General features: G+C 42.5%; 1 protein-coding gene across 2 annotated transcripts in view; it reads left to right on the top strand.

The window, feature by feature from the left end:
• The window catches only part of Eaf2 (ELL associated factor 2), a 39,020-nt gene that overhangs the window by 793 nt on the left and 19,501 nt on the right, over window positions 1–18,726 (top strand). Inside the window, exon 2 of one of the 2 annotated variants that reach the window (XM_045147950.1) lies at window positions 5,406–5,500. The exons of the other annotated variant lie outside the window; for it this stretch is intronic. Within the exon in view, the coding sequence (XP_045003885.1) occupies window positions 5,406–5,500 (95 nt within the window). The remainder of the gene's footprint in view (window positions 1–5,405; window positions 5,501–18,726) is intronic. 2 annotated transcript variants of the gene reach the window in all.

Raw genomic sequence — 18,726 nt, 5'->3', positions numbered from 1 at the left:
TCGAAAACAACCAAAAGAAAAAAAAAAATTACATATATGATTTACACTTTAGTTTTTTTTTTGTCCTCTGGAACTAATTTTAATAAATTATCTTTTATATTGTTGAAAATAGGCTCAAAGGAAGCTCTTTTGTTTCAGTAATTAGATGATACAGATACCAGAAAGAAAAAAAATGTAACACCTGTGATTCTGTATGTAAAACCTTTCTTTTGCATAATAGCCCTCAGAATTCTAGAGCAGAAAGGAAACTGAGATCATTGAATCATAACCTCTTTTGTGGCAGAATTATAAAGTAGGTATGTTTCGCTTCCTTTCAGCAGCTCAACCATTCTTACTTGTCTTAATATTCCACATATCTCAGTCATTCTGTCCAGTTTTCCTCTATGGTTTATACTCTGAATTATCCAATTAAAACTCACTCTCGGGGCTGGAGAGAGAGTTTAGCTGTAAAGGTGCTCACCTGTGAAGCCTAAGGACCCAGGTTTAATTCCCCAGTACCCACGCAACCCAGATACATAAGGTGGCCCATGTGTCTGGAGTTCATTTGCAGTGGCTGGAGGCCCTGGCATGTTCATATTCCCTCCCTCCCTCCCTCCCTCCCTCCCTCCCTCTCTCTCTCTCTCTCTCTCTCTCTCTCTCTGTCTCTCTGTCTCTCTGTCTCTCTGTCTCTTTTTCTTCCTCTTTCAAATAAATAAATAAATAAACATATTTTTAAGAAAACTCACTCTCCAGAAGTTTGCCTAAGTTGTGGACGATCTACTTACAATAATGCAGTGTGAAGATGAGAACCAATGGTTTTAATCAAACTCCAACAATACAGATTTATAAAATAATTTTATTAAGCAAAATTAACATGTTTGGTAAAATAACGAGGAAAGACTTGCTAACAGCAGATCTTCAGTGATGTCCCTTGTTTATTTTTCCCTTAGATGATCATACTGTAGTAACCAAGACTCCCTTCAGTGAGACAGCTAGGGCTATGCCGGCCCTGTTTTCTCTTTCTCTTCAGTCCTATTTTCCAAAAGTAAGATATGGTTCTTATCTGGTTTCTCAATGCCTTGTTCTCAAGAAGTAGCATGATCTCTCCTCTTTCTCCTCAAGTATATAAGACCTTAATAATGATGTTTTTAAAGTTACAAGGTTTAAAATTACAGAAGTTTGCTCAAGAATATGTTTTTTTTTTAATTTTCTCATTTTTTGTTCTTTCTTTCTTTCTTTATTTATTTGAGAGTGACAGACACAGAGAGAAAGACAGATAGAGGGAGAGAGAGAGAATGGGCGCTCCAGGGCTTCCAGCCTCTGCAAACGAACTCCAGACGCATGTGCCTCCTTGTGCATCTGGCTAACGTGGGACCTGGGGAACCGAGCCTCGAACCAGGGTCCTTAGGCTTCACAGGCAAGCGCTTAACCACTAAGCCATCTCTCCAGCCCCAAGAATATGTTTTTATATAACTTAGGTACATATTCTTTTGTTTCAGGCATAAAATGAGTAAAAATAGCCTCTGAAAAATATCTTTCAGGTGCCTCAAAGCCTTTCATTTATAAAGGTCCTGTGATTTTCATATTTATTTGATTGGTTCATTAATTGATTGCGGTGTTGGAAATCAAACCCAGGACCTTGCACATATTAGGCAAGCACTTGACCATTGTGCTGCATTCCCAGCATTATAAAGGTTCTTAAAACGTTGGGACCGTATTTTCAAAAACAGAGCGACACAATTCAGCTATGAGAATGATGATGAAAATATACAAGGTGACAATATAAACAAATCTATAGTCCACATTTACATTTAGTACTACTAAAGGTTCTGGCTGGGCGTGGTGGCGCACACCTTTAATCCCAGCACTTGGGAGGCAGAGGTAGGAGGATTGCTGTGAGTTCAAGACCATCCTGAGATTACAGAGTGAATTCCAGGTAAGTGTGGACTAGAGCAAGACCCTATCTTGAAAAATAAATAAATAAATAAATAAATAAAAAGGTTCTGGAAAGGTTTTCAGTCTTTTTTTTCTTGTTGAAGTAGAAATAGGCATTGTAATGGTACAGAAGCATTTTAGGTTTATTTAAATAAAGTTACCATTACACTTGAGAATAGGTTCATTTCCAACATGAGCCCTACTCTTCCCCCCTTTCCCCCAGAGGGAGGGTCTTACTCTAGCTCAGACTGACCTGTACTCCCTATGTAGTCTCATGGTGATCTTGAACTCACAGTATCCTCCTACCTCCAAAGTGCTGGCATTAAAGGCATGTGCCACCATGTCCAGCCTAGCCCCACTCTTATTTTACTTTTTATTTATTTATTTATTAGAGGAAGAGGGAGAGAGAATGAGCACGCTAGGGCCTCCAGCCATTGCAAACAAACTCCAGATGTGTGTGCTGCCTTGTGCATCTGGCTAACGTGGGTTCTGGGGAATCAAACCTGCGTCCTTTGGCTTTGCTGGCAAATGCCTTAACTGCTAAGCCATCCCTCCAGCCCCTGGCCCCATTCTTAAGAAGAACTCAGTGAGGGGGCTGAAGACATTGCTTAGTGGTTATGACACTTGCCTGCACAGACAAAGGACCCAGGTTCAATTCCCCAGGACCCACATAAGCCAGATACACAAGGTGGGGCATGCGTTTTGAATTCATTTGCAGTGGCTGAAGGCCCTGGCAAGCCCATTCCTCTCGCCCCTCTGCCTCTTGCTCTCTCTCAAACAAATAAATAAATTAAAAAAAAAAAACTAAAAAAGAATTTATTGAGGGATGGAAATGATAGAGAATCTGGCATTTATACAGGGCAGGTGGATCTAATTTATAAGAAGCATTCAGGCCAATGTAATAATAGTCTCTTTCTGCTCAGGGAAACTTTTGCCTGTCTCTTACATTAAGGCATCAGATAAATTTGGTTTTTAATCCTTGGTCTCCACTATCTGTATATATAATATAACTTTGGGAACATTCTCTAAGCTCTCAGCTCCAGTGAAAATGGTAATAATAATATCTACATTTTATATTTTTACAAGGATTACAAGGAATAAGATTGCACAGACAACCAGGTATAGTATTTGGAACATGATAAAGAATACATAATAGTGGGCTGGAGAGATGGCTTAGCGGTTAAGCACTTGCCTGTGAAGCCTGAGGACCCCGGTTCGAGGCTCGATTCCCCAGGACCCATGTTAGCCAGATGCACAAGGGGGCGCACGCATCTGGAGTTCGTTTGCAGTGGCTGGAGGCCCTGGTGCGCCCATTCTTTCTCTCTATCTCCCTCTTCTCTCTCTGTCTGTTGCTCTCAAATAAATAAAAAAATTTTAAAAAAGAATACATAATAGGAACTTACTAGTTTTGATAAATTATGCCCATGTGTATATGAAGAGTGCCTATGCATTTAATTTACTTAAATGTTCTATTAATTTTAAACTAAGTGGTCAGCAATAGGTGATTCATTAGGTAGAAGAGTTTGAGTAACTCATTAGACTTAATTTTAGATTTGAGCTCGCACTAGCTTTACAATTTATATACAGATAAGGGATACTAAATAGTAAAATTTCTTTTTTGGTTTTTGGAGGTAAGGTCTCACTCTAGCTCAGGCTGACCTGGAATTCACTATGTAGTCTCAGGGTAGCCTCAAACCCAAGGCGATCCTCCTACCTCTGCCTCCCAAGTGCTGGAATTAAAGACGTGTTTCATCATGCCCAGCAAAATTTTTGTTTTCAATGACACCACTTATTACTGTTACACAATGAGATGCTGAACAGCAACTACAGAAAGATTATCTTCTGTAACATGGACCAACATCCCCAAAGTAATAAAAGCTTTAGTGTGACATCTCCTTTTTTTAAAAAATTTTTTTGGGTTTATTTTTATTTATTTGAGAGCGACAGACAGAGAAAGGGGCAGAGAGAGAGAGAGAGAGAGAGAGAGAGAGAGAGAGAGAAAGAATGGGTGCTCCAGGGCTTCCAGCCACTGCAAACGAACTCCAGATGCTGAGCCCCCTTGTGCGTCTGGCTAACGTGGGTCCTGGGGAATTGAGCCTCGAACTGGGGTCCTTAGGCTTCATAGGCAAGCGCTTAACCACTAAGCCATCACTCCAGCCCTTGTTGTTTTTTTTTGAGGTAGGGTCTCACTCTAGCCCAGGCTGACCTGGAATTCACTATGTAGTCTCAGGGTGGCCTCAAACCCAAGGCGATCCTCCTACCTCTGCCTCCCGAGCGCTGGAATTAAAGGCATGTCCCACCATGCCCGGCTTCTCTATCTCCTTTTGGCAGCAGCTGGCTAGAGCAGGGTGTGACTGTCCTTCTGAGATGAGCCTTATTCGTTCTTTAGGTCACAGGTCGCCTTCATGACCTGGATTACCAACTCATCTCTGCTACATCATTTATTTGTTGTGGCTAAATGACAGTCATATTTCTCACTGCTGTCCCCCCTTTTTTTCTGTCAGAAAAATATTGGAGATCATAGGGCCATAATTTTAGGCTAAGATGCCATTTCTAGTGTCTTAAATATTTATCATAGAGAATTCATTGTGGAATATTGACTAGTGGCTGACTTCTGTGTGAACAGAAGTATCCTGTTGAGGATAACAAAAGGAATATTGCATGTATCCTAACGGGCTTCAGAGTCTTAAAGTAGCCAGCCATGGGGGAACATGCCTTTTATCTCAGCACTCTGGAGGGTTGCTGTGAGTTCAAGGCTAGCCTGAGACTACACAGTGAATTCCAAGTCAGCCTGGGCTAGAGCTGTTGTGTTAAAGATACTACGTAAAACCCTCAATCCCTCATTTTTCTTATTGGTTAGATGGGATTGAAGGAGGACAGGAGAGAGCTAGCTTTTTTAGGCAGTTTTATTAGTTAAGGGTTGAGCCTCAAAGAGAACCAAGGGATGCTACCACAAAAATGAAACTCAAGCCTGATCGAGACCTGTCTACAGCGCCCCCTGCTGTCCAGAGTCTAGCGAACTACTTGAATAGAAGGCTCAAATGGGCTGGCTGTAGCCTCTGTCCTCCTCTACAAACCAATAGGGTCATTCCCCTTGCCCATAAAGGCTCCTGTCTTTTTCCTGTCATAAACTCCACCCAGCTCTGCTCAGCTCCGCTGTTTTTCTGTTCTGCCTGCCTACCTCTCTCCACTAGGGCCACAAGGATACACGTTAAGTCTGGCTGGGTGAGGAGGTGGGAAGAGCCTAAAACTATTGGTTTGGATGGCTTTTCTGCTTGTCTCTCCCTTACCTGCCAGGATGTGAGGAGCCTGGCCACATGTTTCCAGTGCCATGAATTCTGTCATTCTTTCCCTGCCACAATGGCTATTCCCTTCAAAACAACAAACCAAAATGATCCTCCTCTTTTAAGTTGCTTCTGCCAGGTGAAACTTACAGGAAAAGGAACACATTGTTCTATCTTGTAAATGCTGGTATTTGTATCTGTTTTTAGATGACTTTAAACCTGCATCAATTGATGCTTCTTGTGAAGGAGATCTTGAAGTTGGCAAAGGTGATCAGGTTACAATAACTCTACCAAATATCAAAGTAAGTATTTCTGCACATTAAGACTAAAGAGACCTGTCTTTAGGATTTCCACTAAATTTCAGTGAAAATAAGTTGTAGAGTTTGTAAGATGATAATTGGTTAAAGTGATTACTAAGCACAGCAAACCAAACTAGGTTCTGGCGAAACACTTTTGAATGACTTTATTCTATGTAATAGTTTCAGGGAATATCATAGCCAATTATATGAGAAAAAAAAATGGAAAGGCTAAATAAAGTTCCTACTATAAGGTATATTTTATACTCTGAACTAGCTTAATGATAGTTTCCAGCCTTCTAGTCCTAATCTGTTAGAGCAGAGAGGCATAGGCATTAGTACTGAGAATTAGAGCCCCTACATGATTCTCTGCAAGCACATGAATAGAATCTCTTCTCTGAAAGGCTTCTCAAAGCAAGCAGCCACCGAGCTGAACCATTAAAGGGCAGGAGAGATTTTAATGGGTAGATAGGGAGTCGAATGCCCTAGTCAAATGGAGTAATATGTGAATGGCTCTAATGCTGGAAAAAGGAGTTTATACCATCAATGATTTTATGTAGTAAATCACAGTTTAATGAAAAAAAAAATGAACAGAATAGAAAGTGGAAAGTAGAATATGATCAGATGGTAAAGAATGTTTTATGCTGTAATGTAAGATTTGGGTTTGGTCCCATCAGTGTTAGAGAAACATTAGGAGTTTTTAAATGAGAAGTAATATGATTAACTTTGTGGTTTTGGAGGGATTTCAGTACATGTTGACCATGTTTTATCCAAAATGTTTAGGATAATGGTGACAATTTTCCCTTGGGGTGGGTGCTTTTAGAATACTTGGAAATACGTAACAAGGTATTTTGGGGATAAAATCCCAAGTCTAAAACATTAATTTTGTTTAGCTTCTACATATATCCCTTATATCCTTAGCCTACAGGTGATTTTATGCAGTCTTTGTAATAGTTTGCATATGAAATGGTCTCATGATATAGAAACATGCCTGTGGCATTATGCTGGAGCTCAGATTTTGGTACATTCTAGATTTTGGATTTTCATATTAGGATTGCTCAACCTGGAGTTTGGGAGTCGATTGACTAAGAAGATACTAAATCCTGGCGGCCTTAGCCAAAGCCTTCCTTGTTCTTAAAATTGTCCAGTGTAGTCAAGTAATACCACCAAGTAGGGCTCGTATGTAAACACACGTTATGTTCTGAGAAGGCGGCTCAAGGGCCAAGAGGGCTCCCTAGGTAAGCAGGAGGACCTGAGTTTGATCCCCAGCACAAAAGCCTGCAACTACACCTTCAACCCTGGCAGGACGGAGATGGGAGGAGCCTGAAGCTTGCTGGTCAGCCATTCTAGTCAAACACCGGTGTGCGGCTTCAGGGTCAGTACAACGGGCCAAAGAGTGAGAGAGGAGGACGCCTCAGATGTCGTTCTCTTGCCTCTGCTCTTGTGTGCACTGGTTATGTAGATCTGTACATACGTGCATGTGTACCCCCCCCCCGCACACAAATACAAAATGATAGAAGTTGTTTGTTGTACATCAACATTGTCTATATTTAGTCCTTATGTTAGAAATTTCTTACTATTTTGTTAATTTTCCTTAATACTGACTTATTTGTCCTTAGGGGGAAAATTATATGTAAAGAAAATCCTGGGCTTTTTGAGAATTTTTTTTCTTTAATTTTTTTTTTTTTATAGTAGAGATAGTGTTATGTTGGTACATCCACTTTTTTTTTTTTTACAAGCATCAGTGAGATGGCTTGTTGTGGGTCGAGGAGCAGCAAGCTCCTGTCTTCCAGTCTACTGTCTTTTTCCTACTTTTTTTTTTTTTTTTTTTTTGGTTTTTCGAGGCAGGGTCTCACTCTGGCTCAGGCTGACCTGGAATTCACTATGGAGTCTCAGGGTGGCCTCGAACTCACGGCAATCCTCCTACCTCTGCCTCCTGAGTGCTGGGATTAAAGGCGTGCGCCACCACGCCCAGCTTCTTTTTCCTACTTTTATCAGCAACATCAACTATTGCGTCTCTACTTTATATCAGACTGAATCAGTTATTGCTTCTGGAGGTTTTCTTTTCTTTTTTTTTCTGTCTGTCTTTCAAGAGAGAGGGGGAGATGGACAGGAGAGTTCTTATTGAATATTTTTAATTTGCCCCTTTAGGTACTGAAGAAAATGAAAAACTACATTCAGTATGAGACATTGGGGATAACTTAACTTTATTTTCCTGTTATGAAGAAATTCAAGATTCTAGTATTTCTAAAACAGTTGCAAATTTTTGTGGCGGGGGGTTTCCGAGGAAGGGCCTCACTCTAGCTCAGGCTGACCTGGAATTCACTGTGTAGTCTCAGGCTGGCCTTGAACTTGCGGCGATCCTCCTACCTCTGCCTCCCGAGTGCTGGGATGAAAGGCGTACCCCACCATGCCCGGCTACAGTTGCAAATTTTTGCAGTAACAAATCCTATTTGCTTTATGATGCTTATTAAAGAACAAGTAAACCCAGCACTTCATTTTAAAGTCTCTGAAAAGCCTTAAGTTCATAACCACTAGCCTGTTGTCTTAGACTACAGTATTATTGATCAGTGATGAGTAACTTGCAGAAAAACTTTAGTTGGACTCATCTTTGCCCTGTTGAATAGTGTCTTTTCAAATTATAGTCCTCCCATCATCCTTCTTTCCTTCCTGCCTTTTTTGGTTGGTCGAGGTACGGTCTCACATTACCCAGGCTGTCCCGGAATTCACTATGTAGTCAGTCTCAGGCTGGCCTTGAACTCACAGAGATCCTCCTACCTCTGCCTCCCGAGTTCTGGAATTAAAGGTGTGCGCCACCACACCTGGCCCCATCCTCATTTCTTACACTATTCATCTCTAAATGAGGATTCTTTTGAGCATTAATAAACCTATTTGTTTACGCTTACCCTGTTTAGTCAAGAGTTACATCCTTTTTTTTTCTTTTTTCTCCAAAGTAAGGTCTCAGGTCTAGTCCAGGCCGACCTGGAATTCACTGTGCAGTCTCAGGCCAACCTGACCTCGAATTCTTGGCAGTCCTCCTACCTCTGCCTCCCAAGTGCTGGGATTAAAGGCGTGCACCACCACACCTGGCTCAAGAGTCATATTCTATCATGTGTTTGGTTATACTCTCCATTTATAGCTCTCTTAAAGATGACTTATATAGGAGGCCTCTGTTTTCAAGCCTGCAACTTATAAATTTCTGAAATGGGAAAAAAACATCATCTGGGGCGAAGTCATCTCCACATCCCAGTCTGCCAGAGATACATACAACAAACAATATGCGTTCGTATTTTCACATGGATATAGCTGTGTATACGAAATGGTAATAGAAAGCCTGGCTGTGTACACATGTACCTTCTGTGATAGGTAGCTACAGAGGATACAGATGTAAAGTGATGGTCAGTGTCCTAAAAGTTTCTACTATTACATGGGCAAGATAGGAAAAAAATTATTGAAATTTAGAAATAAAGGTTTATGTAGAGTAATTCTAGGAGTATAAGAGAAAGGTAGCCCAGCCAGAGGGTGGGAAGAAACCATTAGGATACTGTGGTGCTTTGAATAGAATAGATTGCCCCCAATATATTTAGCTTTTTATTGTTTGTAGTTTACATCTGCAGCCACCTGGCTGGAGGCGGTGTCACTGGGTGGATCTTAAGGTGTGGTGGTGGGTTTCAGATTTCAACCTAAAGATATACAAAGTGTGCCTAGCTGGAGTCTCTGAAGTGTGCTGTGGCTTTTGGCTTTAGGCTTGTGCTTCTCTCTTTCTCTGCTTGGGCCTGTGAAGGCAGGCCAGCTTCCTCTGCCATTATGGAACTTCTCCTGGATCTGTAAGCTTCAATAAATCTCTTCCTCCATAACTGTGCCTGGTCTGGAAGTTCATCTCAGTGAACCTGAAGCTGTCTGCTATAGATACACTAGATCTTGATAACTAGTTAAAGTAACCTAGCCGAAGGAGGATGGAGGACATTTTAGTCAGAGGAAGGACAAAGACATGGGCTGAGATATAGCGACAAAACAAAGTATGTTGCTTTTGGTGAACTATGTGAACACCCCACTGTGGTTAAGTCAGGAGGGGCACAGGATAGGAGATGGAAAGCTATCTCAGAGTCAGAGTAAGGAAGGCTAAGAAGAAACTCCCATGAAGCTGTGCCTCCTTCTTTCCTGTGACAGATAGCTGAGCCATCTGAGACGGGAATGATTTCGTAATGAGGTGTGAGTCAGCCTTCAGGAAACTGCTAACCAGACAGCTAGACATGTGACCCTTGTGGGTGATGACTATGTGGTTGATGTGGCAGGGCAGTTAAGGGTCCAGACACTAGACAGGCAAGAGATGGTGGCCCTGGATGCCACGAATGGAGGAACATTTGTGGGAGAGAATTATGACTAAGGCTTCTTTCTTCTAATCTGGTTCCCTCTTATTCCAAGAACTGACTTCTCAACTGTGTGATAACATGTTACAAAGTTTGCTCTTCATTGTCTACTGGGATACAAGGCAAGAGTGCTATGAATACAAAACAACTAATTCTACTTCCTCACACTCTGGTATGTAGCCATAGGTATATTTCTTTCATGAACACAGACTCTTCAATAATAAAAAGTTATGTACGCATATATCACCCCATGCTCTATTCAAAGAAATTAGGCTTCAACCCATATCATTTGAGCATTTTTTTTGATTTTTTAAAAAAATTTTGTTTATTTTTATTTATTTATTTGAGAGTGACAGAGAAAGAGGCAGATAGATAGAGAATGGGCACACCAGGGCCTCCAGCCACTGCAAACGAATTCCAGACATGTGTGCCCCCTTGTGCATCTGGCTAATGTGGGTCCTGGGGAATCAAGCCTCGAACCGGGGTCTTTAGGCTTCACAGGCAAGTGCTTAAGTGCTAAGCCATCTCTCCAGCCCTGGGGGAGGGGGATTGTTTTTAAGGAAGAGTCTCACTCTAGCCCAGGCTGACCTGGAATTCACTGCATAGTCTCAGGCTGGTCTTGAACTTACAGCGCTTCTCCTACTTGACCTCCCGAGTGCTGGGATTAAAGGAGTGTCTTGCCATCCTCATGCCAGGTCATTGTTCTTAGTTCTGACACATGCTGGTACAGTAAGGCATGAGGATTTTAGTCTGGATACCTGTGATAAAATTTTGGTTCCATTCTGTGTGATGTTGGGCAAGTTCACCTATATCCCTCGCGATTCAGTGTCTTTCCCAGTAAAGTAGGAATAATAATTTCTCCCCAGGGGGCTATGGTAAAGCATGCAGGAGATAATACTTATGAAAATCTTTGTAAAGGAAAGGTAGAGTCAGATAATTAAGCTGAGGGCTCATAGGCCAAGCTAGAGAGTTAGCACTTCGTTTTCTATACACCAGGAAACCACAGCAGTTTATATTAGAGAGGAAGTTACTTTCCTGACGTCTTCCAGATTTTGTTTGTCTATCGCAAGAATTTAGTCCCCTGTCCCTTGACCAATATGTGGCAGATTCTTACTGAGAGAACAGGAAGGAAATCATTGGCCAATAGCTGCAGACACCTTAGATGTGGTGACTTTGTTCTCCCTCCCCCCGCCAAAAAAAAAAGAGTCCATTTGTTTTGAAGATGGAAGCTACAGAAGCATGTTTGTTCCGACTGTGGTGATCCAGTCAAGGGTAGAAAAGTGAAGGGGCAGGAGGCAGGGTAGGGGTTGCTGGGATGGATGGAGCCCTTCTGTGACAAAGAGGGCCTGGCAGCTTTGAGTAGGAAAGATTATACAAGTTCAAGTTTTCACTCCTGTCCACAGTGTAGCCTGTCTCTAAAATTGCCTTCCTCTTCATAGTGACTTATGACCTTGGACAGTTCTTGTCTTAGTCTGTGCTCTGTTGCTCATGATACAGGAACACACTGGGTGAGTGATGAGGAAAACAGGTTTATTTTGACTCACCATTTTGGCCCAAGGTCAAAGGACTGCATCTGGTCATAGCCTCCTTGCCTGGCCGAATCTTGGTGACAGGACATCGCATGGAAAGTGACCAACAAAATTGGTATCAGTAACAGGCCTACACTTGAGGTAACCCATCTGCCGATTAATCCACGGGCATGAGAGCAGAGCCCTATTTGCCACTAAGGGTCCCACCAATCATATCTCTTTTTTAAAAAAAATTTGTTTATTTTTATTTATTCATTTGAAAGTGACAGACAGAGAAAGAGACAGAGAGAGAATGGGCACACCAGGGCCTCCAGCCCCTGCAAATGAACTCCAGACGCGTGCGCCCCCTTGTGCATCTGGCTGACATGGGTCTTGGAGAAACGGGCCTTGAACCGGGATCCTTAGGCTTCACAGGCAAGCGCTTAACCACTAAGCCATCTCTCTAGCCCTTTTAATATTTTTAAAATTTTGTTTATTTTTATTTATTTATTTGAAAGTGACAGAGAAAGAAGCAGAGAGAGAGAGAGAGAGAGAGAGAGAGAGAGAGGGAGAGAGAGAGAATGGCATCTCTTAATATCTCATCATAAGGATAGAAAGTTAACATGAGTTTCAGAGAGGACAGATCACTGCAGGGCCATCTGACATCTCAGCAGCATCATCAGACCAGAGCCCACACTTAGAGAGCCAACTTCTAAAACAATACCTGGGCCAGGCATGGTAGAACATATCTCTCATTCTAGCTATTCGAGAGACTAAGGCAGGAGAACACAAAGTTCAAGGCTAGCCTGGGCTACCTAGTGAGATCTTGGACTCAAGTAAACAAGCAAAAACACAAAACAAGTGACAAGTATAAATTCCTGAATCCATTACTAGCCAGTAGACCAGGGTGTTGCTATCAGTCCAGCTTGGGTCACAGGACTATTTCTTGATCATAGCATCCTGTTTTGTTAATTCTAAATGCAAAGCCTAAATGTGAATCTGCATATTAATATTGACTTCCTTTCTTTATGTTTATTCATAGAATCTTAGTATATTTAGTATGTTTTAAATATAACTTTTTTTTTTTTTTTTCGAGGTAGGGTCTCACTCTAGCCCAGACTGGCTGACCTGAAACTCACTCTATAACCCCAGGCTGGCCTTGAACTCATTTACAGTAATCCACCTACCTCAGCCTCCTGAGTGCTGGGATTAAAGGCCTGTGTCACCATGCCTAGCCTAAATATAACTTATTTTTTTGAGATGGGGAGTTAGTTAAAGGGGCAGAACAGACCACTGTAGGTCACACCGAAGTTCATGTTCTTAACTGTGGACCCATATGCCTCTGTCTAGTTTAGTTTCAGCTCCTCACTGGGGCCACTGTTCATTCTCAGGCACTATTCATTTATTTCATTGATTGATTGATTGAGACAGGATCTCGGTTTTGTATCCCAAGCTAGCCTGGAATTATGTTCCGAGGCTGGCCTTGACCCTGCGGCATTCCTCCTGCTTCACGCTTCCCATGCGTGCGCTGCCACACCCACCTTTTCTGGTCACTTTGTCAATAAAGGTTTTTTGTTTTGTTTTTCGAGGTAGGGTCTCACTCTAGCTCAGACTGACCTGGAATTCACTATGTAGTCTCAGGGTGGCCTTGAACTCGTGGTGATCCTCCTACCTCTGCCTTCTGAGTGCTTGGATCAAAGGTGTGCGCTGCCATACCCGGCAGTTTTTTTTTTAAATTTTTTTTATTCATTTTTATTTATTTACTTGAGAGTGACAGAGACAGAAAGAGGCAGAGAGAGAGAGAGAGAGAATGGGCGCGCCAGGGCCTCCAGCCACTGCAAACGAACTCCACGACGCGTGCGCCCCCTTGTGCATCTGGCTAACGTGGGTCCTGGGGAATCGAGCCTCGAACCGGGGTCCTTAGGCTTCACAGGCAAGCGCTTAACCGCTAAGCCATCTCTCCAGCCCAGTTTTTTTTTTTTAATATAACTTTTGTTAACAGAGGATGCTATGTTTCATTTTTAAAGTCATTTTGACACTTTGTTTGGGCTAGGATAATCCTACCTATTCAATTTACTCATGTTTAAAACTGATAATCTCAAACTTAAACTTATTTTTACTTATTTTAACTAGTACATAAAAGCATAAATGTCATACATGTTCATGAAATATGTTATGTTTAGTACATGTATACATTGTATAACATATAAGCCATGTTAAACATTTATGTCCTCAAACATTTATCATATCTTCATTATAAAAACTTGCAAAATCTTTTTAAAAATTTTTTTTTGTTTATTTTTATTTATTTATTTGAGAGTGACAGAGAGAAAAAGAGGCAGATAGAGGGAGAGAATGGGCACACCAGGGCCTCCAGCCACTGCAAACGAACTCCAGATGCATGCACCCCTTGTGCATCTGGCTAACGTGGGTTCTGGGGAACCGAGCCTTGAACCGGGGTCCTTAGGCTTCATAGGCAAGCGCATCACCGCTAAGCCATCTCTCCAGCCCTCAAAATCTTTTTGGTAGCTTTTTAAATTATACAGTATGTACATTCCCTACTGTGCTCCCGTCTAAGTGTAGCTTAGTAACCATTAATCACCCTTTTCCCACCTCCCACCACACTCCCAGCCTCAGGTAACCACAATTCTAGTCTCAACTTCTAAGAATAACACCAACTTTTTAGATTCCAAATGAGATCACGTGCCACTTGTTTCTGTTTAAATATTTAATTTTTATTTGAGGGAAAGAAAGAGGCAGAGAGAGAAAGAGTAGGCATGTCAGGGCCTTTATCCACTTCAAACGAACTCCAGACACATGCACTACCTTGTGAATCTGGCTTACATGGGTCCTGGGGAATTGAACTGTGGTCTTTTGGCTTTACATGCAAGCGCCTTAACTGCTAAGCCGTCTCTCCAGCCCTACTTTTTTTTTTTTAAATGCTTGACTTATTTTATTTAGTATAACTACCTCTAATTGTATACATGTTATCACAAATGTCAGAATTTCACTTTTATGAATGAGCATACCAGGGTCTCTAGCCACTGCAAATAAACTCCAGACCACACACCCCATCTTGTTCATCTTTCTTATGTAGATACTGGGGAATCAAACGTGTGTCCTTAGGCTTTGCAGGCAAGGGCCTTAACCACTAAGCCATCTTTCCAGCCCAATCTATCATTATATTTCAATCAAATTGATAGAAAGCTTTCTTATTTTATATCCCAGGGTGGCCAGTGTATAGCTTAGTCTGATCTCAAATTCAAAGTCCTCCTGCTTCTGTCTTCTCAAGGTTGGGGCTACAGGTGTGAGCCACTATTCCTGACCCTGGGCACCACGTTTTCTTTAGCTCTTCATTACTTAGTGCTTATTTGGTTGTCTCTATTTCTTGGCCATCATAAATAGTAGACATGGGGATGCATATATCTCTTTAACACAATGATTTTATTTCCTTTGGATATATATCCAGAGGTGGAATTGTTGGGTCATAATGGTAGTCCTCTCTCTATATATTTTTTGGAACCTCCAAACTTAAAGAGTTGAGAACAATTTAAAAATTCAAGCAGAAAATTTTGAGCTGAAATTTATTCAGTGAAATTAAAAATGCTACAGGGGGCATCAATGGATGGAAAGATCAAACAGAAGAAAAAAAATAGTAAGCTTACAAACAGACTATTTGAAAAAACAAGGCTTGGAGGAGAGAAAAAAAAGAACGAAGAAAGTTTATGAAAGCTTAGAGCTAATATTTCAAGAACCAATATTCTGGTTATTGGGGTTCAGTTGAGAGTGACAGAGGTAGAAATCTTCTTCAGGTTAGTCCAGAGAACTTAACAAAGTTAGAGAAGGATACACATACCAGCTACAGGCAGGTGAACGTTTCACCAGTCAAATTCAACTCAAGTTGTACCACAGTATAACTCATTACCAGAGGAAAAGCTAAGCAGTCACAGGTAAAAGCTACCATGCAGACTAAAGGTCCACAAAGGACAAAACCACAGAGGGGCGCCCCAGGCAGCCTGCTGGGCGACATCTCAGCAGAAACCCTTCCATAGATAGCATTGAAGGGGAAAACTTCAAATGTTGAAACAGTTCTTTGAGATTATGAGATTTCTGAGTTTCCTTAGAACAGCTGTTTAAGATTCTCTGACCTTCTCCTCTGGTGACTGCCTAGCCACTTTCTGCTACTTTATGAGTACTGGGACTGACCATGGTTTCCTGAAAGTCCCTGGTGGTGGTTGGTACATGACATCATGTGGGCATCAAGGAGTCAGGTGTGTTTTTATTTCAGTCTTCTTAATCTGAAACTCCTGCCTCCAATCCCCACCTCCCACTAAATTCTAAGCAGGTTATTTTCTCTGGGCCTGTGTTCATTTCCATCATTTTAGCACTGGATGGGGCCCAGGTCCAGATTTGCTGGAAGTCTGCTGTTGGTGTGCTGTCTTGTTTCAGCACTAGAGGGCAGCCTAAGCTTAGATTTCCCCCAAATACATTATAACGTGTTCATGTATTCCAAAGGAGGCTAGAAAGTACCTAAGAAGACTAATCTGGCTGGGCGTGGTGGCGCACACCTTTAGTCCCAGAACTCGGGAGGCAGAGGTAGGAGGATCACCATGAGTTCGAGGCCACCCTGAGACTACATAGTGAATTCAAAAAAAGCCCTAATCTGTCCCTGGGTACCGGGCAGGCCTGATGCTTCATGTACTTACTATCCCATAGTTAAACCCAATAGGCATATGCCTGGCTCTGAGCACTCACTGTGGATAGAGAAACTCCAGACTCCTGTATCATACCTGTGAATACCAATGCTGTCAAGCTGTGTCACGCCCTGAACCCATGCCCTAACAAGATCAGCACAACATTTGTTATTAGAACTAAGGCACATGCTATGGACTCCCTGTTGTGAAGGTGGGCTTATCACCGAAGACCACTGCAACCAGTCACAGCTGCTGCTGGCTGGAGGGGAAGCCCAGGAGACTCTCTGCCCCAATACTGGTTCCAGAGGCCAGGCCAGGGCGTGTTTCACCAGCACTAAGTTCCAGGGGGAAAAAAAAAATCACACTTGCTACTCTGCCCTACTGTCACCGAATAAGGTCTTAGAACATGTGTTGTCGCCTGAGGTTGGGTTCGTGTTGAAGAAGGCAGTCCTTATGCCATACAAGGTGGTAATAAGGGGCTGGAGAAATGGCTTAGCGGTTAAGCGCTTGCCTATGAAGCTTAAGGACCCCAGTTCGAGGCTCGATTCCCCAGGACCCACGTTAGCCAGATGCACAAGGGGCCGCATGCATCTGGAGTTTGTTTGCAGTGGCTGGAGGCCCTGGTGCGCCCATTCTCTCTCTCTCTATCTGCCTCTTTCTCTCTCTGTCTGTCGCTCTCAAATAAATAAATAAAAATAAATGAACAAAATTAAAAAAAGAAAAGACATTTAAAAAAAAAGGTGGTAATAAACTGGGTCACACTGCCTTATATCTCCAAAGACTTGCATAGTCCTAGGGCGTGTTGTGACTCCTACTGGGGATGATGAATGTACCAGCAGGGCCCAGGACTTACGTGGTCTTGGGGCCGTTCTACAGCCTCATCTGTGACCGCTGGCCTGGTGATGCCCGTGTACTTGAGAATGGGGGTAAGAGACAGCCCCTGGCCACGCAGGCTGGTTTTCAGCTGGTTTGTAGCTATGGGAGGCTGTACCCAGGAGAAGGTGAGTTGCACCCCAGGTCCACACAACAGCTGGAATTAGTACAGCCAGACCTCTGTTCTGACACACGGGAATGCAGGCCTGCTCCTCGTGCTGGGGCAGGAATACAATCTCTGCAAGCTCAAGGCCTTCAGATTTTGCCGGCTCTCAGTGAGATGGGTCTGGCATGAATCTTCAAGACAGAGGTCTGTTCCATCTTCTGTACTTTGTCATCCATTATGCCAACTGGCAGTGGAGGAGGGGCTGGTGGAGGCAGCTAACCACTTGGCCTAACACAGTTCCCAGTGGTTCCGTTACAGGTGTTGACCAGGTAGCGGGCAGCATGGTCTCACCAGGATGGGGCTAGTACTGGGTTTTGTTTCAGTTTGAGGCCAGGATTGAATTCTTTCCTTATCCCAAGCCAGAGGTATGTGTCTCCCTGCAGAGTTGCTTGAATTTAGGGGAGGGATGATCCTAACAACTTTTACCTTCCTGCTGTCTTTGGTGTCTTTTGTTATGTTACACTAAAGCAGGTACCATGGCCTCTTACTTATTTCTTAGCTGTTTTTAAAAAATATTTTGTTATTTATTTAAGAGAGAGAGAGAGTGAGCGAGCAAGTGAGCATGCCAGGGCCTCCAGCCACTGCAATCGAATGCAGACGCTTGCGCCACCTAGTGGGCATGTGCGACCTTGTGCTCGCCTCACCTTTATGCGTCTGACTAATGTGAGATCTGGAGAATCAAACATGGGTCCTTAGACTTTGCAGGCAAGCGCCTTAGCTGCTAAGCCATCTCTCCAGCCCATTTCTTGGCTCTTTTGAAGGTAGTTTGGCGCTGACTTGTTAACAAGTTGACTAGCTGTTCAACTTGGCATGTCTGTAGGGAGATAGTTAAACACCATCTTACTCCACCTCCTTCGTTTCTGTTACTTTTTATTTTGTGTTCTTATTTTCCTTTTCTTATAATCAGGGCTACAATTCTCTGTTGTTAGACAAAAACTGAGCTCCTCCACTGTTTCTGTAATCACGTCAAATGAGATTTATGGGTTGTTGTGGTCAGGTTTGCATTGCTGGCAGAAATCATCTGACCAAAAGCAGTTTGTGGGGAAAAAAAAAACAGGTTTATTTTTGGCTTACAGACTCTAGGGGAAGCTCCGTGATGGCAGGGAAAACAATGGCATGAACAGTGGGTGGACATCACCCCCTGGCCAACATAAGGTAGACAACAGCAGTAGGAGAGTGTGCCAAACACTGGCAAGGGGAAACTGGCTATAACATTCATAAGCCTGCCCCCAACAATACACTCCCTCCTGGAGGCACCAATTCCCAAATCTCCATCAGCTGTGAACCTAGCATTCAGAACACCTAAGTTTATGGGGCACTCCTGAATCAAAGCACCACACAGGTATTCTACTGCCCCTAACAAGACGTTTTCCTTCTTTCCATTACCCCTCTCTTCTACCTCAAACATTCAAGTTTTGCCAATATAGAGTATTTACATTACAGATTATCTTCATGTCAAGAACCCATATTTAGTTTTTACATTATACAGTTTATATGGTCTATTCTTACCCATTTAAAGATAAGTATATATAAATTGTCAAATTTATTTGCCTACTGCTTTTTCATTCTCCAGTGGTGAGGTTTTGTTCTTATTTGCTCTATGATTCGGAGTCCTTTTTTA

The sequence above is a fragment of the Jaculus jaculus genome, chromosome 4, assembly GCF_020740685.1.
Source record: "Jaculus jaculus isolate mJacJac1 chromosome 4, mJacJac1.mat.Y.cur, whole genome shotgun sequence".
In the NCBI taxonomy this organism is placed as follows: Eukaryota; Metazoa; Chordata; class Mammalia; order Rodentia; family Dipodidae; genus Jaculus; species Jaculus jaculus.
Note: the sequence above shows the minus strand (reverse complement) of the source record. Positions and strands in the feature narration are given on the sequence as shown.